At 46.5% G+C, this 24,002-nt stretch overlaps 1 protein-coding gene across 1 annotated transcript in view; it reads left to right on the top strand.

Moving 5' to 3' along the window:
* depdc5 (DEP domain containing 5, GATOR1 subcomplex subunit) overlaps positions 1 to 24,002 on the top strand; it is a 221,816-nt gene that overhangs the window by 192,534 nt on the left and 5,280 nt on the right. The window contains 4 exon segments of the mRNA XM_072587095.1: positions 3,688 to 3,912; positions 10,937 to 11,106; positions 16,185 to 16,356; positions 18,647 to 18,707. Of these exon segments, the coding sequence (XP_072443196.1) occupies positions 3,688 to 3,912; positions 10,937 to 11,106; positions 16,185 to 16,356; positions 18,647 to 18,707 (628 nt within the window).

The raw sequence follows: 24,002 nt of genomic DNA, 5'->3' as shown, positions 1-24,002 counted from the left end.
AGATACACACCCTTACCCTGACACCACCCCCACATACACACACACACAGATACACACCCACACCCTGACACCCCCACACACACATACAGATAACACCCACACCCTGACACACACACCCACACACATTTACATGCCCACATCCTGAAGCCCCCACACATAGACACACACCCACACCCTGACACCCCCCACATACACAGATACACACCCACACCCTGACACACGCCCACACACAGACACACACTCATCTTGACACAACCCCTCTCACACACACACACACACACACACACACACATACACACCCATGCCCTGACACCACCCCCACACACACCACACACACCCTGACACACCCACACCCTGACATCCCCCCACACACACAGATACACACCCACACCCTGACACACCCCGTCCCCCACACACGCACACGCACACACACACACATACACACCCTCACCCTGGCACCACCCCCCACACATGCACAGATACAGACCCATACCCTGACACCCCACACACACAGAGATACACACCCCCCCCACACACCCATACACACCCATACCCTGACACCCCCACACCCTGACACCCCCACGCACACACAGATACACACCCACACCCTGACACCACCCCCCCACACATTCAGATGCACACCCACTTCCTGACACCACCCCTCCTACACACCCACACCCTGACCCCCCCCACACACACAGATAAACACCCACACCCTGACACCCCCACGCACACACAGATGCCCACACACACATACACACCCACACCCTGACACCCTCCCCACACACGCACAGATACATACCCTTGCCCTGACACACACACACACACCCCCACCCCCCAAGCCCTGACACAGTCATAGGCACACACCGCACACACACCACACACACACGTATGCATACGCACACACTTTTTAATGAGACCATCTGTTTAACGAATGACCAAGCTGAATCCTTTCACAGTTCCCCAGACCCTGGTACCTCTTGCCATCTTGTCCAAGGCAAAGGGTGCAGGGAGATGTGTCATCTTACCTCCTTCCATTGTCTGTACCCCATTTGTGGAGGGTGAGGTATGGGCAGAGAGGGCACAAGACTGAGGGCTGAGTGTGAGAATTGGCTGCTCACATGTGAGATGCCCTCAGTGAGAGCAGTGGGTGGAGTTGCAAGTCGTTTTCACTTGTGGCATGCTGGCATCTGATGGTGTCCCTCCACTGAGCTTTCGTATTCTCCTGCCATGGTAGGGCACATTGGCACACTGTCCCCCGGTTGGGGTAAACCTCTTCCCGCTGCTGACATTCTCTGGCCACTTCGGACCAGCCCTGGTCATTAGCTAGCTCCCATTCCTGGGAGCGCCTGTCAGCTGGGCTGCAGGGAGAGACCTCAGGAGGGTGAGGACACGGTGGGGTGGGGGGGAGCAGCCCCTGCTCCACGTTTCTGGTCCCTTTAAGCCCAAAACGCAATGGCCAGGTCACCTCCCTCCCAGTTGGTGGAGGAGTCTGATAGTGAGCTGTTTGTTGGCTCAGTCTGGAAAGTAACTGGCAGATTGGCCAAGGGCAAAGTTGGAGTCACATTCCAAAAATGGTCCTACTGTCACAGACAGGAATAAACTTTCACCCTCTGAATCGGAGTGACTCCATATTACACACGTTTTCCTCTACTTCAGTCAGTACTCGGTTGACTGTAAAACATACTTGGATGTCCTGAGGTTGTGAAAGGTGCCACTATAAATGGAGGATTTTCTTTTTACCAGGTTTTTAAATAGGAGCATAAAACATAGGAGCTGATGTAGGCCGTTCAGCCCATCAAGTCTCCCCTGTTCAAAGCGATATGGCTGATCTGATAAACCTCAACTTCATTTTCCTGCCTCTTTTCCCCATGACCTTTGATTCCCTAGGGCCCTAAGTTATAGGAGCAAACTTAAGCCATTCGGCCCATCACATCTGTTCTGCCATTCAATCATGGCTGATATGTTTCTCAACCCCAATCTCCTACCTTCCCCCTGCAATCCTTGATCCCCTTAGTAATCAGGGACCTATCCATCTCTGTCTTAAACTCACTCAGTGACTTGGCCTCCACAGTCCTCTGCAGCAATGAGTTCCACAGATTCCAACCCTCTGGCTGAAGAAATTCCTCCTCATTTCAGTTCTAAAGAGTCGTCCCTTCACTCGGAGGCCGTGCCCTTGGGTCCTAGTCTCTCCTAGTGGAAGCATCTTCTCCACGCCCCCGCTATCCAGACCCCTGGGTATTCTGTAAGTTTTAATGAAATCCTTCCCCCATCTTTCTAATCTCCATTGAGTACAGAACCAGAGTCCTCAACCACTTCTCATATGACCAGCCCTCCATCCCCTTGTAAACCTCCTCACAGGCCAGCCAGCACATCCTTCCTTAGATACGGGGCCCACAACTGGTCACAATATTCCAAATGTGGTCCGAACAAAGCCTTATACACCCTCATTCCTGAAGAAGGGCTTATGCCCGAAACATCGATTCTCCTGCTCCTCGGATGCCAGGAGTGTTTTTCCAGCATCACATTTTTCAACTCTGGTCTTCAGCATCTGCAGTCCTCACTTTCTCCTCCTTATACAGCCTCAGCATTAAATTCCTGCTCTTGTATCCTAGCTCTGTTGAAATGAATGCTAACATTGCATTTGCCTTCCTAACTGCCAGCTGAACCTGCATGTTAACCTTAACAGCATCCTGAACTAGGCCTCATTTCCAGATCTCCAGATTTCTAAAACCTTTTGCCACTTAAAAAATAGACTATGCCTCTATTCTTCCTACCAAAGTGCATAACCTCACACTCTCCAACACCGTATTCCATCTGCCACTTCCTTGCTCACTCTCCTCCCCTGTTCAAGTCCTTCTGCATCCTCTCTGCTCCCAACACAACCTGTCCTTCCATGTGTCTTTACCATCCTGAAAAAGACCGCTTTATCCCCACTGTCTGTCTTCTGCCAGTCAGCCAATCCTCTATCTATACCAGTACCTTGCCCCTAACACCATGGGCTTTTATCTTATTTAACAGCCTCCTGTGAGGCTCCTTGTCAGAGGCCCTTCTGGAAATCCAAGTAAATCATATCCACTGGCTTTCCTTTATCTAATTTGCTTGTTACCTCTTCAAAGACTTCCAACAGATTTGTCGGTCATGACCTCCCCTTCAAAAAGCTGTGCTAATTCCGCCCTATTTTACCACACACCTCCCAGTACTCCACAATCTCATCCTTAATAATGGACTCTCAAATCTTGCCAGCGACTGAGGTCAGGCTGACTGACCGATAGTTTCCTGTCTTCTGCCTCCCTCCCAACGTAAACAGGGATGTTTCGTTATTTGATTTATTTATTGTCGCGTGTATCTTGTTGCAAAATACAGTGAAGTGCTGTATTGTGTCACCCCTCTCTGGCGGCCATCTTAAAACGCAGAAAAATAAACCAAAACAGAGAATATAAAGGCAGGAAAATGAAGAAATAAAGAGAGTAGTTAGGTAATAATTGTTTTTTTTTTAAATTTTAACCCCTAACTGCTCGTGTTCCGTCAGCAGTGATGAAACCCTTTATTTTTCCTGTTCCCATAGGGTATATTTTACTGGTAATTGCATCTGGCAATATAACATTTATTGAGAAAATGACTCGTTTCTGCATCAGGTTTCTGTTCTACACATTGTCTCAAACTCCTCCCTCCCTCCATTTACAGGAAACCTGCAGTCCTCCACCATCTGGTACACCTCAACGATGGACGACCTGGCTGCATTCCAACGCAAATGGTTCGAGGTGGCTTTCCTCACGGAAGAGCGGCTTCACGTCGACATTCCCGCCTTCCTGTTACCGTGGTTACCCAGTAGGCCAGCGTCCTATGCAAGTAGGCACAGTTCCTTCAGCCGCAGTTTTGGAGGACGAAGTCAAGCGGCTGCATTACTAGGTAGATGCGCACCACAGACAGTGGGGGAATGGGCTCCAAAGGGGATGAGTTCATGTGGACAGCCGCTATTTGCCTTCTCCCGTTCTCCGTGCCAACCGCTCAGGCTATTTACTTGTCTGTAACTGCTTCACTGGGCAGCAACCTTTCGCCTCATTTGCGCTTCCTGAATCTTGAGCCCCCACGGTCCGGGTCAGTTAGAGTATTTACAATGACTTCCCTTAAAATGCATGAAATGCTTGTTTTGCCTAAAGAGGGCGTTCTGACCCTTACGTTCAAATTCTACCTTCCCTCCCCATCCTCATTCTCCCAGAGATGAAATATTGCCAGTATGGATTCAGTTTCAAAATCTTCCCCACAAAAGCACACACTTTTAACTTTTCTTCCACTTTGCTGATGCTCTCTATTGTCAGAGTCGCTGCCTGTATGCCAGATCTGTAAAAGGACAGAGCCTATCCCTTCAAACCAGAGCTCCCGGCCTCCATTTGGGGCCCTGGTATATTGTGCTTACTCCATGCATCTGATGTACACCACTCCATCGTCATGTGGCGCCACATCATCTCAGAGCAGGTTTAAAGTGTTGACTTGCATTGAAGCCTGATGAGTTTATGCCCAACACATCAACTTTCCCTCTCTTCGGATGCTGCCTGACCTGCTGTGCTCTTCCAGTGCCACGCTTTTCGAACTAACTATAGGCTCCAAAAGCAGTCCATTTTGACCTGGGAATGTAAGTTAATACACATTCTACACAGCACGGTGGCTCAGTGGTTAGCACTGCTGCCTCACAGGTTCGATTCCAGCCTCGGGCAACTGTCTGTGTGGGTTTCCTCCCACAGTCCAAAGACTGTGGTGCAGGCTGGGTGGAATGGCCAGGGGAAATGCAGCATTAGAGGGATAGGGTAGGGGGCTGGGTCAAGGTAGGATGCTCTGCGAAGGGTTGGTATCGACCTGATAGGCCGAATGGCCTGCTTCCACACTGCAGGGATTCTATAATTCTTTCCATTTCAATTCAAGATTTTAAAATAATTCTAATTTTTTTTAAACTCATCCCTCCACGTTCTAATTCTTTTCCAAGTCCCCCTCTTTTTTTTTCCCCAACCTGGATCAGATAGATCTATCAGATGAGCTGGGATTGACCGAGTTTGATCATTCTCATTAAAGTTTCCAGATTGGAGTTACTTGGAGGAGGAGCTGGCCTTTGACCAGGGCACAGTCTGAGCTGTGGTCTCATCCTTTAACGGGTGCAATGGATTGACTAACTTTAAAATAAAAACAGGCCCCTCAACCACTGCTGTCTGGATAATTAATCTTATCCATAACGCTAAAAGCGTTATTCAGTTATGTTTTTGTCTAAATGGAGTGAATATCAAACAACACTCTGTCAGCTGATGAGTTGGAAGTGTGTCTTTAATTTTTAAAGTCTCCCAAGCTCACAATTCTGACTGTAGTAAATACACTCTCTCAGGCCCAGTGAAGTGACTGGACCTTAGTTATACATTATGTGCTTACATCATACAGCATGGATTTACAGTAGAATAACCTCCAGTTGAGAGTGCTAAGACAGCTCTCCATTCTGACCAGGACTTGTGTCCTCACTGTAGGCCGAAAGCCAAGGTCTCACGTGAGATATGTAACCACCTAAAACCCAAACCCAGGCCCTTATACTGTAGGCAGTGAGACATGTGACAAAGCCTTCGATTCAGAAACAAGATCATTTCAGAATTGACAAATTTATTCTATCAATTTCCAGGCAGTAAGCTTTACTAACCAAAGTTACCCAAGGAATGCTTGTTCTGACAAAACACTGCGTGGTTTCCTTGAGGTATATCCTACAGTTGCTGAGACCCACTGCAGCAGTTTGATACTGAGCTTTCAGGCTAATATACCATGTCCTGGTTAAAAGCTAGTGTCTGTTAAGCTTTTGCTAAATCCAATCTGTCCACATGATCTCATCGGTTCCCCTCTTGGATGTCATTGACTGATTCCCTACACCGAACCTGTGATGTGATGTAAACCTGCCCCACCTCGACCTCCTTTCAGACAATCCTGCATGATTCCTTCCTCCTTCCCCCCCCCCCCCCCTCATTAATTTCGGGGAGGGGGGTGGGTGTGAGGTGATATTGACATGATGTAACGTATACAGGTTGATTTCTGAAGAGACAGGATTCTCCTGATACAGTACTAAATGGAGAAGGATAGGTGTGTCCTTGCCCCCACCCCACCTCTCTCTCTATTGAGCAGCAGTGGAGATTGCAAAAGGAGAAATTGAACCAGTTCTCCATTGCTGATCACTGTCCAATGACCACTGTTGGAATGTTTGGATATTTGGTCAACTACATAAAAAGGTCTCATTGCAATGATCTAACGAGAGCCATTGTTATACGTTGGATATTGATCTGTCTCCAACATGGTATTTCTGGATGATGTAACAATGTTTAAATCCTGGAGCATAAAGATTAGATGTGGGTAAAATGGTATTGAAAGATTCAACAGATGTTTATCACAGCTCCTGGTATGCACATCAATATATGGACTAATATTGAACTATTCAGTTACAAACAGTAGCACACTTCCATCAGCTTGTCATTCTCCATGTGGCCCCAGTTAAGATGGAGTCTGAGACCTTTGTTCCCTCGGGTCACATGCCTTGGTGGAATATTGCTATCTCCCAGGGAGCCTGTCTCCTAAAGGTGTTACTAACTGTGAGATATAACATTAGCAATTATGGCAGATTGCTCTCCCAGAGTAAGGGTGAGCTAAAGGAATTGGAGATGGAAATATGTTCAATGATTGTAAAGTTGTTCATTCACTGTTTTCAGTTCCATTGGCTGTTCTGTCGATGTGATGTTTTTCCCTTGTGTTGCCTTCCATGTCCTTCCCCTTGGATTTTCAAAGCTCCACACAGTGGGAGCACATGGAGGAAGTGCTCAACTTCCTGACTGAAGACTTGGAGGTCAGAGACAACTCTGCTGTTTCTTCCTTCCCTCTGCCTTCCCTAATGCACTCGGCCCCTGTGGTGATATCTGGGTTTGGCCAATGTGTGGGAGGTGACGAGAGGGTGGGGTACATGGACACAGACCATTTGCCACTTCTCTAGCATGCATTGTATGTTGTGAAGCCTACAGATTGGCAGGAGTTCTCGAGCACTTTATTCCCTATTACGTTTCTAAAATTGTGAACGTTTAATGTGACAGAGGGGATGAGCCAGCTCATGGCTAGAGGCTTGGAATGTTGCACCAGTGTTCCTGTTACTAAGCAGTAGGGAAAAATGCTTCATCTTTCACCAGTTGCCAGCAAATAATGCACAGATTGCACCTTCATTGGCTGGTAAAATGGCAAAAATACCAGCATTTTCCTCTGACTTGGAGGTGCTGGTATTGGACTGGGGTGGGCAAAGTTAAAAATGACACAACACCAGGGTATAGTCCAACAGGTTTATTTGGAAGCACTAGCTTTTGGAGCGCTGCTCCTTCATCAGGTGGTTATGGAGGTTAAGATCATACTCACAGAATATATAGCCAAAGGACTCCAGTGTCATGGAGATGTGATACAATAAACAATCTTAGATTAAAACTTCCATCCTTTATAATGGGATGTGCTGGTTTCTGTTCTTTCACATCAAAGAAAGTTACCTGTGGGCTCAGTTAGGTAAAGGAGAGGTTGACCCGATCTGGTTTTTCCCTTTCTCCATCCCTTGGTCCTTATAGTTTTCATTTCTGAATTTAGCCTCCAAACATCAGCTCAGATTACAAAAGAAAGGAAAAAAAAGCTAGAGAAACTCAGCAGGTCAGGTAGCATGTTTGCTTTTGTATTCGTTTCACGTAATTACTTCCCTCGGCTAAGAAAGGAGATTGCAGTAATGTTGTAACATCCCAAAGCAGTGTTGGAATGTGGTCCTGTAAACCACAGTGTGATCGTGACAGGCTAGTCACTGCAGGAGAATTCCCCTTATCTCTGAAATAGTGCAATGGGATCTTACCGATTCACCAGTGACAGCAAGTTGCGTTGATAAATCATTTCAATACCGTAAAACAAGGCACCTCAGCTGAGAAACCTGAGAAACTTGATTCTGCCGCAGGTATGTGTCCCACTGTCCTTGTTCCAAGCAAGTAACATATCTCAGGACTGTGGAGCTAAAACATCATCTGGAAATGGTCCTTGTATGGTGAATCTACGGAGGTCAAAGGAATCTTTTCTGCTTGCCTCCATTTCTGCAGAAACTTGATGGCTGTGTCGACATTCTTGGAGATCCTCTCCACTTTAAGCCGGCGATTAGTGGTGTCGATGATAGTCATGATTTGGAGATGCTGGTGTTGGACTGGGTTAAAAATCACACAACACCAGGTTATAGTCCAACATGTTTGTTTGGAAGCACTAGCTTTCGGAGCGCTGCTCCACAACCACCTGATGAAGGAACGATGCTCCAAAAGCTGGTGCTTCCAATTAAACCTGTTGGACTATAACCTGGTGTTGTGTGATTTTTAATTTGTTTAACCCAGTCCAACACCGGCATCTCCAAATCATGAGGTCAAAGGAGGAGACGTCACTTAATGTCAATAGATTAGATTAGATTCCCTACAGTGTGGAAACAGGCCCTTGGGCCCAACAAATCCACACCGACCCTCCGAAGAGTAACCCACCCAGACCCACTCACCTACTCCCTACGAATGCACCTATCAGACATGGCCTGCGTTCTCCTTTGTTTGGAAGAGAAGGTTCTATGGATTCACCAGACTGGAATGTACCGGAACATTGTGAAAGCATAAAAAGCAATTCCTGATGAAGAGTTTCTGCTCCAAACATGGACTCTCCTGCCCCTCGGATGCTCCCTGACCAGCTGTGCTTTTCCAGCACCACACTTTTCGACTCGATAAAAAGCAATGTACAGACTGCGAGAGCAGAGGCAGAGAAGACTGCTCTGATCATGATGGATTTACTGTGCGAAGGAGCTGTGTGGCAGTAGTAGGCTACTAGAATTTTGTCTGAGTTCGCAGGAACTCGATCGGGCTTCCTCTCGTTTCATCAAATTGTGTAAATCCCCGCTCAGAGCAAGTGGGTGAGGAGAACATGTGAAAAGAGACCCCAACAGGTCAGAAACTCCCCTGGTCAATACTGAATTAGCTATTCCCCATCAGCACTGTCAAACTGGGCCGATGGTAATATAGTGGTTACCCGACTGGGCCTGTAATCCATGGGCCCTGGCTCACATTTTGGCTGATAAGGTTTAAATTCCATTAAATTAAACCTGGATTTGAAAGCTCATCTCCAGTGACCGCGAAACCACTGTAAAACAAAAACCCAGTCGGTTCAGTACTGTCCTAGTGAGAAGGAAATCTGCCATCCTTACCCGGTCTGAGCTACACCTGACTCCAGATCCATAACATCTAAACTGCCCTCATGAGGCCACTCCGTTTGGGTCAACCAGGGATACTGGCCTTGCCAGCAACACCCACGTACCATGGAAGAGTTTTTTTAAAAATGGCCCCATTGAACTTGGAAAGAGTAGTCAACGTTGTGTGGTTGATTCCTACTATCCAGCCTGGATAGGCACAGGACCAAACGCTACCTCCCCCCTGTCCTGGCAGAATAGTTGAAGTCTGGGTTAGACCTCCAATAGCTGGCAGGTTGAAGTTGCTGTTTGCTTATGGTCCTTTCTGCGGGAACAAGGAGCAACAATATGATGGGAAGGTAGACAATCTGGAATCGTGAGTATCAAAAGCAGCCTCTGATGGCTCTTGGAAAGGGTCCTCAAATCTAAGACTGCTCAGCTGGGCATCGACGTGAGACAGACAGAACTCCCAGAACAAACCGCCTCTTACAATTCACAGCCAGGACAACAGACTGCAGCTTTGTACTGATGTGATGAGTTTACCAAGGTGATAATGATAGCTTCCACAATCTCCTCTTTATTCAGTGTTGTACCCAGTAATTATCTCCACTGCTTCCCACTATGTTCCGAAAGCTGTTTATCTTCCTGTGCTCTCTCTTTCGGATTGTCTCTGATAGGAGGATGTGAGCAATCTGGTCTTCTGCCAAGAAGGAACCTACTCTCAGAAGAAGAGGACAGTTCTATCTATGACATGGTGCTGTGTTAATGGTGCTTTATAAATACAAGATGTTGTATTCTGCTGAAAGTCCAGGCCCACAATGGGTACCCGTTATGGTACAGTGGCATCATTGCCTCTCGGAAACAGTCTTGCTCCAGCTGGAGTTAGCTCTTACAGCCCCACTACTTGAACAACGCAGGATAACCACCATAATACCTCACTTGCAGTCTAGACCAGAAATACGAGTGTTGGAAGATATTTGTTTCTTAAATCTCTCCAAAGACCGACAGCGTAATAGCTGATGTTTAATTCCAGTTGGAAAGCTGCGTTATTCCCAAGTAATAAAGACGCAGACCAACAAGATATGAGTGGTGTTATTGGTCCCAAATAATGCAGGAGTATTTGACGCCTCTTTCACTCTATTTTACTCTCAGCAAACATCAATCTCACTTGGGCCTGTCCTGTAGCCAAGGTAGGAACGTTCTATCACAGGACCCTGACATTGGGCTAGTTTCCCATGTGCCTGAATGAACTGGCATTGGTTGGACCCCACTTTAGACGCATGCTCCATTTAGGGAGTTGATGAAAGCAGACCATGGTGAGTGGGCCCAAGCAGGGCAAAATCTTAAAAAAAAAAGTGTGGATACAAAATCCTAATGAAGCAAGTGATCTGTGCCTGAACTTCATTTGCAGGAGTGTCCTTTGCTCAATGTTTCTTTGTGCAATCTCTGACAAAAACCACTCTGAAACTTACAATTGACACCCTTTTGGGGAACAAATGTACTGATTTTCGGCCCAGTTTTGTGTAAAGCTAACAGTGGTTTTTGATTCCCCTCCTCACATAGCCTTGGTGTAAATTAAAAACGAGACTTGATTTTTGATTTTCCCACCCTGCTAGTCCTGTGGTATTTAATGTGTTGAGGTTTGTGTCTCATTTTAATCTGTTCCTGCTGCTTTCTCTTGACCTCCTCCGTCTGCAGCTGCCACAGTCCCTGAGCAGAAGACGGTGACCCTCGCTGTGGATGTCAATAACCGCTCAGACCATGTCGAATGGTGCAGCTGCTATTACCATGGCAACTACTCAATAAATGCTGCCTTTGAAATCAAGCTACACTGGATGGCAGTAACATCAGCCATGCTCTTTGAAATGGTAGGTGGCATCAGACAACACAGTTACACCCTCAGAAACAATAGACACTCTGGTCTCTTGTTAAATGTGATGTGGCCTGGTCAGCACCAGTTCCAGAGAACGCTGCAGGAACTGTCCAACTGCATCGGCGGGAGAGAGTGGTTAATGTTTCAACTCTTGTCTGACTGTTCAGGAGAGGTGCTGGAAAATCGGGATTATTTTTAATATGTTTGACAGAGACAGGAAGTATAGTATTTTCCACACACAGCTTGAAACAAGAGCCACTTTCTCTCCCCGGATGCTGCCAGACCTGCTGAGTTTTTTTTCAGCATTCTCTGTGTTTGCTTCAGCTTCCCCGCATCTGCGGGATTTTTCTACTGACTTTCCACCACTTCCTGACACCAAGTTGCCACCCAAGTATAAATTATCTGAAATCCATCGTTTGCCAATGAGGAAATCGCTTCTTGATGTTTGTTTTCAAAGAATAGGGTGAGGGCACAGGGGCTCAGTGGTTAGCACCGCTGCCTGGCAGCACCAGGTTCCCGGGTTCGATTCCACCGTTGGGCTGTGTGGAGTTTGCACATTCTCTTCATGTCTGTGTGGGTTTCCTCCGGGTGCTCCGGTTTCCTCCTCCTGTCCAAAGATGTGCAGGTTAGCTGGATTGGCCGTGCTAAATTGTCTCATACTGTCCCAAGGATGTGTAGGCTAGGTGGGTTAGCTATGAGAAAAGTGGGGTGGGTCTGAGTGGAATGCTCTTCAGAGGGTCGGTGTACATTCGACGGACCGAATGGCCTCTCTCCGCACTATCTATGATTGCCTGTTTTATAGCAAAGCCAGCATTTATTGTCCAGCACTAGAAGCTGATGGTGAGTCATTGTCTAGGACCATTGTACCGCATGTGATATAGGGCAGTTCTCACAGTGTTGATCGAGAACACTTTCAGATTCTAACCCAGGGGAATGAAGGAACAGGATAATTCCAGGTCAGAAAGGTATTTAACTTTCTGGGGGCCTTGCACGTGCTGCTGTTCTTGTGCATCTTCTGCCCTTGTCCTAACAGGTGGCAGACGTCAACGTTTTGGAAGTTACTTTCAAAGCTGCCCCCTCGGTGATTTTTGTAGACAGTACACGCTGCTGCTACTGAGTGGTGGTGGGTGGGGGAGGGGAGGGGAAGGGGGAATGTTGAAGTGTGAGTCTCCTGGATGGTGTCAAGTCGAGAGTGGGGGGCTGGAAAAGCACTAAAGGTCAGGCAGCATCCAAGGAGCAGGAGAATCGACAGAGTCATCAGGAATGATGAAGGGCATATGCCTGAAACGTTGATTCTCCTGCTCCTCGGTTGCTATCTGACCTGCCTTGCTTTCCCAGCGTCACACTCTGGACTCTGATCTCCAGCCTCTGCAATCCTCACTGTCTCCTGGATGATATTTTAGTTGTTGAGATTTAGCTCTCTTCCCAACCAGCGCACGGTCGGGTTTGTTCTTGGCTTGCAACCAGAAGTGAGAGATGCAGCTATTAGATTAGATTAGATTACTTACAGTGTGGAAACAGGCCCTTCGGCCCAACAAGTCCACACCGCCCTGCCAAAGCGTAACCCACCCATGCCCCTACATCTACATCTACCCCTTACCTAACACTACGGGCAATTTAGCATGGCCAATTCACCTGACCTGCACATTTTTGGAGTGTGGGAGGAAACCGGAGCACCCGGAGGAAACCCACGCAGACGCGGGGAGAACGTGCAAACTCCACACAGTCAGTCGCCTGAGGCAGGAATTGAACCCGGGTCTCTGGCGCTGTGAGGCAGCAGTGCTAACCACTGTGCCACCGTGCCGCCCACAGCTATCAGACATCTGAGCCAAGAGGATAGGTAAAACAGGAGACCGTCCAGCTATTGGAAGCATGTTGTTAAACTGCACTGGGCGCAAAAAAGATTTAAAGGGATGTTACTGAGACTGGAAGGTTTGTGTTATAAGGAAAGGCTGTGACTTTTGTCCCTGGATGTGTAGGAGGCTGAGGGATGACCTTAAAGGTTTATAAGTCATGAGGGGACAGAGATACAGTGAATTGCCATAGTCTTTTCTCCAGCATAGGAGAGGCCAAAACTAGAGGGCATAAGTTTCAGGTCAGAAGGGAAAGATTTAAAAGAGACCTGAGGGGCAAATCCTTTCACATTTCACTTTTCCCCATTTCCTGATTTCCTCTTTTTTTTTCCCCACCTCATTGTCATTGTGAATATGGAATGAGCTGCTAGACCTCTATGACTTAATAAACAAACTGATCCCACCCTCTGTGGTATGTATGGCAGGATATGTGAATTCTCAGAGAAGGTTCTGATATACCCTGAGCTGGCTAAGGAGAAAAGCTAGCAGTCCAGAAGGTGAGTTACAGTAATGAACCACAAAATGAGGAATGTTTACCAGTACATTTTTTTTTTAATCCTGTGGCATTTTTTAATTAAAATCATAAAGCAGAGAGTATTTGCTCACTTTTCATTGCACTTGAAGGAAAGAACAAATATTATTTTTATTATGAAGCCATGCCTTTTTGAAATCTGAGTCACTGCTTACCAGACACACGGTGTTAACCGTGAAGCAAATGACCATTAAATCAGTTTCTTTTTTACAAATCCTCACCTTCTCCCAGTTCCTTCCACCTCTGCTCTGTCCAGACTTGCGGCCGGCGCACACTGGTGCCCTTTTCCCGTCATGTCCTTTTTTGCCTTTTTCTGTCATTCCATGTCACCTTTACACCTATTTCCTCATTCTATCCCTCTATGCTCACGTTCCACTTCTCCACAATTCCTGATTCCCTCCCTTTTTCTTTTTTTTTCCACCTCATTGTCAAATTTTTTTTTGTCACTAAATAGTGAATGCAGCTAAAAATGTCGATGATCTCTGTCAGCACAAACAGCTGATGCGCTTGAAGTTGCGATTTGGTGTCACTGATGCGTCACTGCTGACGCTGTGTCAAATGCGTATAAAGTTCTGGGTTATTTAGCAAGTTAATATCGGGTACCTTTCAAAATGACTCTAGATTGTTCCATGATGACCTAAATGAACATCTGACAGTCGGTTTCATTAGCTTTGCTTAATTTTATCTACATTAAGCACAGTGAGGATTTATTCTCTTAACCTTTTATAGCAGTGTTCACTGAATTCAAACTCTCAAACCACAGTCTCGTACCTTTAGTCAGAATCCACTTTGGCTGGAGTGACTGTGATGACAGAAGCAAATGTCAGCCTCGCCAACTGTTCGACACTGCTCGGGAAAGTGACTCAGCACCAGCCCCAGGGAACTAGAGATGGGCTATCAGTACCTGCCAAGTCCGGAGACGGAATTCTCAGATTTTGCAATTTGTGTGGTGGCTTTTCACTTTGGTCACCTAGCAACCAGTATATCTATATATCTCTATAGATATATCTCTGTATATCAGAATCTCTATATCTAACCATTCTTGTATCTTGTTTCATCGGTTCTACATTTAGAGTTATACAGCATGGAAACAGACCCTTCAGTCCAACCCATCCTTGCCGACCAGATATCCCAACCTAATCTAATCCCATTTGCCAGCACTTAACCCATACCCCTCTAAACCTTTCCTATTCATATACCCATCCAGATGCCTTTTAAATGCTGTAATTGTACCAGCCTCCACCACTTCCTCTGGCAGCTCATTCCATACACGTACCACCCTCTGTGTGAAATATTTGCCCCTTAGGTCCCTTTTATATCTTTCCCCTCTCACCCTAAACCTATGCCCTCTAGTTCTGGACTCCCCCACGCCAGGGAAAGGACCTTGTGTGTTTACTCTATCCATGGCACTCGATTTTATAAACCTCCGATGCTCCAGGGAAAACAGCCCCAGCCTATTCAGCCTCTCCCTATAGCTCAAGCCCTCCAATCCTGGCAACAATGTTGTAAATCTTTTCTGAATCCTTTCAAGTTTAACGACATCCTTCCTATAACAGGGAGACTGGAATTGAATGCAATATTCCAGAAGTGGCCTAACCAATGTCCTGTACAGCCGCAACATGACCTCCCAACTCCTGTACTCAATACTCTGACCAATAAAGGAAAGCATACCAAATGCCTTCTTCACTATCCTATCTACCTGCGACTCCACTTTCAAGGAGCTACGAACCTGCACTCCAAGGTCTCTTTGATCAGCAACACTCCCTAGGACCTTACCATTAAGTGTATAAGTTCTGCTCTGATTTGCTTCTGCAAAATGCAACACCTCACAGTTATGTAAATTAAATTCCTTGTACAGCTGTCTTTTGCCCTCTTACTCAGTCATTGAGACCAGGGTTCGTTTGAAGTTTCAGTGATGAGATTGTGTTTTTGTTGGGGTTTAAAGGGTTGTGGAACAGGACAGGTACAGCCCAGCCACGATCTGATTGAATGGCCGCGTACACCCTGGAGCTCTGCTGCTGCCGTTCTTTATTTTCTGCGGCGGGTTTCTTTGACCTTTTACTCGGTCTTGGCTGTTCGGAGGGTCGGTGTGTCGGTTTAATGGGCCGAATGGTCTGATTCCACACTGTAAGGGACTCCGCGGTTCACCGTGGGCAAAATAGATCCTGGCTGGGCTCAGTGAGCTAATGCCAAAAGGCACAACAGTCCGAGTAAAGGGTATGGCCAAAGTGGGCAGAGATGGTACTCGCCATTCGACAACTGAATGCAAACTTTGTATTAACCAGCACTCCGGATAAGCCAGCACAAATTATAGAAATTCAAATATAGAGATCTACTGCAATGTCAACGTGTTTATGCTGGGAATGAAATATAACAGTGATTTGCAGTCATTACTTTTCTATCACTTTCTCTGTGTTTGACATTGATTCAGGAGATGCATTGATAGTTTTACATAGATTTCTTTGAGGGATATTGAAGCTTTGCCTACTCGGTTTACTATGATGATTCATCCCTCTTGGCTATCCAGAATATTTGATCAACTGGCACACGCCTGGTCCCATAGCTGCTGGTTAATAAAGAGTATGCTGTAACTACAAAACACAGAAGGGCAGAAAATGAGGTCGGTGTTGTACCTGGCCTGGTTAAATCACAGGCTGATTAACCACTTCTTCCAATTTACTCACTCAGGTACAAGGCTGGCACAGAAAGGCCACTTCCTGTGGGTTTCTCCTGGTCCCTGTGCTTGAAGGTCCATTTGCTCTCCCCAGTTACCTGTACGGAGACCCCCTGCGGACTCAGCTTTTCATCCCCCTGACTATCAGCTGCTTGGTGAAGGAAGGCGCAGAGCACATCTTTGATGGTACGTCTCTCACTGGACACTCGGAGGAATCAAACAGTTGAACTGTCAGGAAGGTTTCATGGGAGTCTTAACAGTTGGAAATCTCACTGTGCCCCCTACTCACTTTGTTTTCGAGCGCTCTCTCTGAGGGCTATGTTTTGATTTTCTGGGTGTAATTTGCATTCTCTGGAGCTACGATTTCATTCTCACTGACCACTTTGAGTCATTCGGCACAGAAACAGACCCTTCGGCCCAACTCGTACATGTCAGTCAGATATCCTAACCTAATCTAGTCCCATTTGCCAGCACCTGGCCCACATCCCTCTAAACCCTTCCTATTCATATACCCATCCAAATGAACAACACCTTACCTATAGCAGGGAGATCTCATTCCATGAGTTCTGGTCACGGAATGCCATTACGTCTGTGTTTGTGTTGGGATACAGGGTATTTTACATTCACACAAAAGAATTCACTACCCTCGGTCATCACCACCACTTCATTCAATTTAAAGCTACAACTGAAGTAACACTTTAATTTCCAAAACACCATGCTATTTAAATCGACTTAAGAAAGCTGCACACGTTAGTAACAAATGTTTTCTTTTGAAAGTAACTGACAGACTGTTCAATGAAAGAAAACCCATCTGTTCGGCTTTATCTTTGTTGAAAGTTTTTGTTGGTAGCATCTTTCCCTCACTCCTTCACAGCCCCTCACATCTTGCCCATCACTCAGTAACTCTCAAACAACACCACTGCACCTCCTCACGTTTAGTCCCCACCCCTACCTCTTGTGAGGCTCACACTCCTCAGAACACTCCCAGCAGACTGGCTGCAACCCCCAACTCATTCCCAACAGACTGGCTGCTCCCCCCCAGCTCTCACTCAGCAGACTGGCTGCACCCCCCAGCTCACTCCCAGCAGACTGGCTGCTTTCCCTTTTTCCCCCCAGCTCATTCCCAGCAGACTGGTTGCTCCCCCCAGCTCACACCCAGCAGACTGGCTGCTCCCCCCAGCTCACTCCCAGCAGACTGGCTGCTCCCCCCCAGCAGATTGGCTGCTCTCCTCACCCCCCACCCCCCCACCCCCACCCCCACCCCCACCCCCACCCCCGGCCACACCCAGCTGATAGAACAGGTCCTGCTATGGACTGGATTCCTCTCCACTTTGCCAGGTAGGTGGCAGTGTGTTGTAACTGTACTGGAAGAACTTGGCTAGGGAAGCGGCATGTTCCTGAGCACCAGCCTTCAGTACCACTGCCAGAATGTTGTCGGGGCCAATAGTCTTTAGTATCCAATGCCTCCAACCACTTCTTGCTATCACCTGGAGTGAATTGAATTGGCGCAAGGCCTCACTGGAGGAAGCTGGGATGGGTCATCCACTCTGCCCTTCTGGCTGCAGATTACTGTGAAAGCTTCAGCCTTACCTTTTGCCCCGATGTGCTGGGCTCTTCCATCATTGAGGATGGAGATATTGGTGGGGCAGCTTCCTCCAGTGAGTTTTGTAATCGTCCACAACCTATCGTGACTGGATGTGGCAGCACTGCAGCGCCCAGATCTGATTGGTTGGTTATGGGATCGTTTAGCTCCGTCTATCACTTGCTGCTCCTGTTGTTTGGAATGTAAGTCGTCCTGGTTGGTAGCTTCACCAGGTTGACACCTCATCTTCAGGTATGCCTGGTGCTGCTCCTGGCAAGCCCTCCGGCACACTCTGTTGGACCAGGGTTGATCGCCCTGGCTTGATGGTAATAGTTGAGTGAGGGATACGCCGGGCCATGAGGTTACAATTCTGTTGCTGTTGGTTCCCTCACCACCTGGCCCAGACCCCGTCGAGCAGTTGTGTCCCTTTTGGACCTGACCAGCTCAATCAGTATTGCTGCTGCAGAGTCACTCTGGGGTGGTGGACCCAGAGTACATTCTGCGCCCTTGCCACCTTTCAGTTCTTAGAATCGTTGAGCCTATCAACTAAGATAAGATTAACAAATAAAAACAGCAAATACTGGAGAAACTCAGCAGCTCTGGCGGCATCTGTGGAGAGAAAACATGTTGTTTTGTTCTAAAGAAGTGTAACAGGACATCTTGGAGACATTAAGGAAGTGATACCTTGGGGGATAGACAAGACAGAGGGACAGTGGGATGGATTGGGCACATTGTGGACATTGAGGTGGATGGGATACATTTAGGCTAGTGGGGATGTTTGATACCAAGGTTCGATGTAATGACCAGTTGATCCACTCCCAGCACAGTTAAGAATCAGTACTGGCCTTTACACTCTGTTTATTTTCACTGTGTTGATGTTTGCATTTTCCTCAGGGTTCGAGCCGGAGACCTACTGGGATCGGATGCAGCTTCTGCAAGAAGCCATTCTTGTGAGGTACAGTATTTCAGGACACTTCTGTGAGCAGCACTGGGACAGAAAAGCCCTTCATATGTGACACAACCTATCGATTTCTGCATAAAACTAATCGACATATTTATGAAGTGCCCATTTCAACAGGTTGTTGTACAAAGAGAGGGGGAAATGGCCAAGTGGTATTATCACAAGTCAAGGAATCCAGACACAAAGCGTTCTGGAAACTTGGGTTTGAAACTCATTATATCAGATGGTGAAATTTGAAATAAATTCAAAAAAGCTAAAAATCTGGATTTAAACATCAAATGATATCATTGACCAATGACATGATATTATTGTTGATTATTGTAAAAACCCAGGAACAACCTGGTCCAGCCTGCATGTGACTCCTGACCCATAGCAATGTGGTTGACTCTGAACTGTCCTCTATGTTCAGAATGTGTCTTGGCTTTCATAACGCTGTAGGACATTGGAGCAGAATTAGGCCATTCGGCCCAGCTGCTCTGCTCCACTACTTCATTGTGATTGATATTTTCCTCAACTCCATTCTCCTGCCTTCTCCCCTTAACCTTTCCTCTCCTTATCCATCAGATTCCCCGCCAACTGGCTGAAGAAATTCCTCCTCATCCCAGTTTTAAAGGGTCGTCCCTTCACTCTGAGGCTGTGCCCTCTGGTCCTAGTCTCTCCTACGAGTGGAAACATCTTCCCCATGTCCTCTCTATCCAGGCCTTTCAGTATTCTGTACATTTCAATTAAATCCCCCATTATCTTTCTAAACTCCATCAAGTGCAGATCCAGTGTCTTCCACTGCTCCTCATATGACAAGCCCTTCATCCCTGAGATTGTTCTTGTAAATCTCCTTATGACCCTCTCCAGCACCGGCACGTCCTTCCTTAGATATGGGACTCAAAACTACTCTCACTATTCCAAACGCAGGACATCTCTGCTCACGTATTCTCCCCCCCCCCCCCCACCCCCTCAAAATGCATCAGTCGTCTTAACTACCAACCTAACCTGCAGTTATCCTTAAGACGATCCTGAACTAGGACTCCCCAACTCCCTTTTGAGATCCAGATTTCCAGAACCTGGTCCTATTTATAAAATAGTCTATGCCCGTATGCTTCCTACCAAAGTGCATTACCTCACACACTTTCCCACATTGTATTCCATCTGCCAATTCTCTGCCTACTCTCCGAGCTTGTCCAAGTCTTTCTGCAGCCTCCCCACCTCCTTAACACTACATATCCCTTCACCTATCTTTCTGTTATCTGCAAACATAGCAATTATGTCCTCAGTTCCTTTGTCCAGATCACTCCTACTGTGAATAGCTGTGGGCCCAACACTGACCCCTGCAGAACTCCCACTTGTCATCCTAAAAAAAATCCCTTTATCTCTACTCTCTGCCAGTCAGCCAATCCTCTACCCACGCCAGTACCTTGTGCCTAACAGCATGGACTCTGCTTATTTAGCAGCCTCCTGTGCAGTACCTTGTCAAAGGCCTTCTGGAAACCCAAGTCGATCACGTCCACCGGCTCGCCTGAGGTGCTCGGCCTGAAGGTGAACCGGCAGTACCACACTCTCACCCCCTGAGGGTACCTGAGCTTGTCATATTCCACAATTTCGATGTGAGGCCTTTATTGCATCAACACATTTCTCAGCATTTCACTCAAATGCGAGTTGTTCCTCCTGCTGCCCAATGCTGCATTTCCCTGAGTGAATATCTGCTCAGGGCCAAGCTGATGCCATTGGCATGGGCAGAATATACATTTAAAGGGCATGCTTATTAACTGGGCAATATTTAACTTCCAAGAAGTCAGGATCACAGCATTTTTACTTCATTGTAATGTGCGCGGTAAATGTCTAGCCGAGGAACAGCTTTCTGTTTTTCAGGCTTGGCTGTTGGGTTAAGGGTATTAGGACCCTGGGCCAATCTTGCGACGACGCCACGGAACTGCTTCACTGGGGACAAATGGCACAGTGTGGTCAGCGCTAGGTAGATAGAAGCTGAAAGGATGATAGAATTAAGAGACTAGGTTTTTTTTTTAAAAAATGCAACTAACTAGTGACCCTTCCGCCAGACCCGAAACATTAACTCTGATTTCTCTTCACAGATTTGCTGAGCTTTTCCAGCAACTTCTATTTTAGTATATGTTTGGTATCAATATGCGATAAAAGGTACTTCAACGACTTCTTGTTGATCGCTGGGCCTTGATACCAAACTCTCAAGTGTGGACATGGCAACGGGAGGGCAGTGGTAATCCAGACCCCCAGACTGATGTCTAGAAACATGCTTTCAAATCCTGCCATGGCTGAAGGTGAAATCTGAATGTGATAACGAAGGGCTGTCTTAATGGCAATCCTATAACTATTATCAAAACTCATCTACTTCATCGGTAACCTTTAGGGAAAGAAACTGCTGACCTTACCTGGTATGGCCTGAACGTTACTCCAGACCCACAGCAATGGGATTGACTCTAAACTGCCCCCCCTCCACCCCCCCCCCTCCCCCCCGGGCAATTAGGGGTGGGCAATAAATGCTGGGCCTAGCCAGATACACTCACATTCTATGAACAGATAAAACCCAGACTAGAACGCCCCCAGCTGCATAATAGAAATCCCGTCTTTGAAAGTATTTTTTTTTCAGGTGAAGCGTAGCTAGGTTTTGAACCATGATTACGTGACTGAGAGGCTGGAGACCCTGGGGTTTGTAGCTAGTGTTTAGAACATTAGCATTGCTGTGACCTCCACTCGATCGGCAAGACTCTGTTCGGCAGAAGTGGCTACTGCAGATGCGGGAGATTAGAGTCGAGATCAGAGTGGTGCTGGAAAAGCACAGCAGGTCAGGCAGCATCCGAGGAGCAGGAAAATCGACGTTTTGGGCAAAAGCCCTTCGTCAGGAATTTCTGTTCTCTGTTCTCAGCAAGCAGCTTCAGGCTTGCATCTGGGGAGAAGCCAAGCTTGGTTTTCAACATTAACAGCAACTTCTCCTCTCATCTGTGCCTTTAAGCGAGGTACATTCATATTGCATTCCACTTGAGCCACAGGATTGTTGACATAGATTTCAAGGAGAGGTTAATGAGGGATATTCTCTCCACCAGGGCCCAGGCAACAGAACCCAGAGCTCCCAGTACTGGGGTACAAACCCATTCCAGTCAAATGGGTATAACAGGGTCATAAGTGCAGCTGCAGAGGGACACAGTTGGAAATATTGGCAGTTAATAAGTCAGTCGGTAATGAAGGAATATAAAAAATAAGTCAATTCATTAATCCTGGGTGACTTTAATCTTCGAGTTGAGAAAACTTAAGTTGGCAGAGAAAGCCACAAGGAAGAATTTATTTGTGTGTGGGCGTATTCAAGACCATTTCCTTGAATAGTGAATCCAACTGTGCTGTTGTGGGCCGGGCAATGTGTAATGAGGCAGGTTCAATGAATTATTTCAGAGGAAATCATCCTCCAGGAAGCAGTGACCGCAACATTGCAGAATTTATCTTTCAGTTTGAGAGTGACAACCGTGGGTCACAGACAACTGTGGTAAACTTCAATCAGGCCGATTGTCAAGTGATGAGGGCTGGGGTGGACTGGGAAAGGAGGTCAGCTTTTTTTTTTAAAAAGGACAGTGAATAAACAATGATAAACATTTGAGAATATAGTTCATAACTTCAAACAAAGGTACGCTCAGATAAGGAAGAAAGATTCTGGAAGGGGTAAACTGGCCGGGGTTAACCAAGGAAGTTGAGACTTGGATAAAATGGAAAGAACATAATATGATGCGATATATTTTAGTGGTAAACCAGACAATTGGGGATGTTTTAAAAGCCAAAATAATGACAAAAATGAAGAAGAGGGAGAAAACTGACTAATGAAGGTAAAATAGCAAGTAATATAAAAGCGAATAATAAGGTACTGTTTAAATGTATAAAATGAAAGTGAGAAGCCAAAGTGAACATAAGCCTTTCAGAGGTCTGTGCAACTTAAATAATAATAAGGGAAAATTGAATGTTTCCTTTTGTGGGAGAGCCAGCATTAGAGGGCATAGTCTCAGAGTAAACAGTCACCCATTTAAGACAGAAATAAGTCTTTTTTCCCTGTAAGAGTAGTGCACCCATTGAATACTATTCCACAGAGAGCTGTTGACATTAGATCAATACTGAAGTCTGAGAAAGACATATTTTTAATCATTGAGAGAATTTGAGGATTATGGGACAAGGCAGGAAAGTAGAGTCCAGGATTATCAGATCAGCTAATGACAGGTTGGCGAGATTGCGCACTTCTGCTGCTATGGGTTACGGTCACCTCTCTGACCACACCCCCCCCCATCCGTGAATTCAGGAGCCAATTGTTGGTAAGTTTGCAGACGGCACCAAAATTGGTTGCGTAGTGGACAGCAAAGAATGTTATGTCAGAGTATAACAGGACCCTGATCAGATGGGCTGTGGAGTGGTAGATGGAGTTTAATTTAGATAAATGGGAGGTGTTACATTTTGGAAAGGCAAATCAGAGCAGGACTTGTACACTTCATAGTAGGGTCCTAGAGACTATTCCTGAACAAAGAGACCTTTGAGTGCAGGTTCATAGCTCCTTGAAAGTGGAGTCGCAGGTAGATAGGATAGTGAAGGTGGTGTTTGGTATGCTTTCCTTTATTGGTCAGAGTATTGAGTACAGGAGTTGGGAGGTCATGTTGTGGGTGTACAGGACATTGGTTAGGCCACTGTTGGAATATTGCGTGCAATTCTGGTTTCCCCGCAATAGGAAAGTCGTTATGTAACTTGAAAGGGTTCAGAAAAGATTGACAAGGATGTTGCCAGGGTTGGAGGATTTGAGCTACAGGGAGAGGCTGAACAGGCTGGGGCTGTTTTCCCTGGAGTGTTGGAGGTTGAGGGGTGACCTAATAGAGGTTTATAAAATCATGAGGGACATGGATAAGATAAATAGGCAAAGTCTTTTCCCTGGGGTCGGGGAGTCCAGAACTAAAGGGCATAGGTTTAGGGTGAGAGGGGAAAGATATAAAAGAGACCTAAGGGGCAACTTTTTCACACAGAGGGTGGTACGTGTATGGAATGAGCTGCCAGAGGAAGTGGTGGAGGCTGGTACAATTGCAACATTTAAAAGGCATCTGGATGGGTATGTGAATAGGAAGGGTTTAGAGGGATATGGGCCAAGCGCTGGCAAATCGGATTAGATTAGGTTGGGATATCTGGTCGGCATGGAAGAGTTGGTCCAAAAGGTCTGTTTCTGTCCTGTGTGTCTCTGTACATTGGAATAGTCTGGCTGCCAGAGTGACCAGGATTTCTGCTTGCATTTACCTTTGTTTTAAA

The sequence above is a fragment of the Chiloscyllium punctatum genome, chromosome 17, assembly GCF_047496795.1.
Source record: "Chiloscyllium punctatum isolate Juve2018m chromosome 17, sChiPun1.3, whole genome shotgun sequence".
Classification (NCBI taxonomy): Eukaryota; Metazoa; Chordata; class Chondrichthyes; order Orectolobiformes; family Hemiscylliidae; genus Chiloscyllium; species Chiloscyllium punctatum.
Note: the sequence above shows the minus strand (reverse complement) of the source record. Positions and strands in the feature narration are given on the sequence as shown.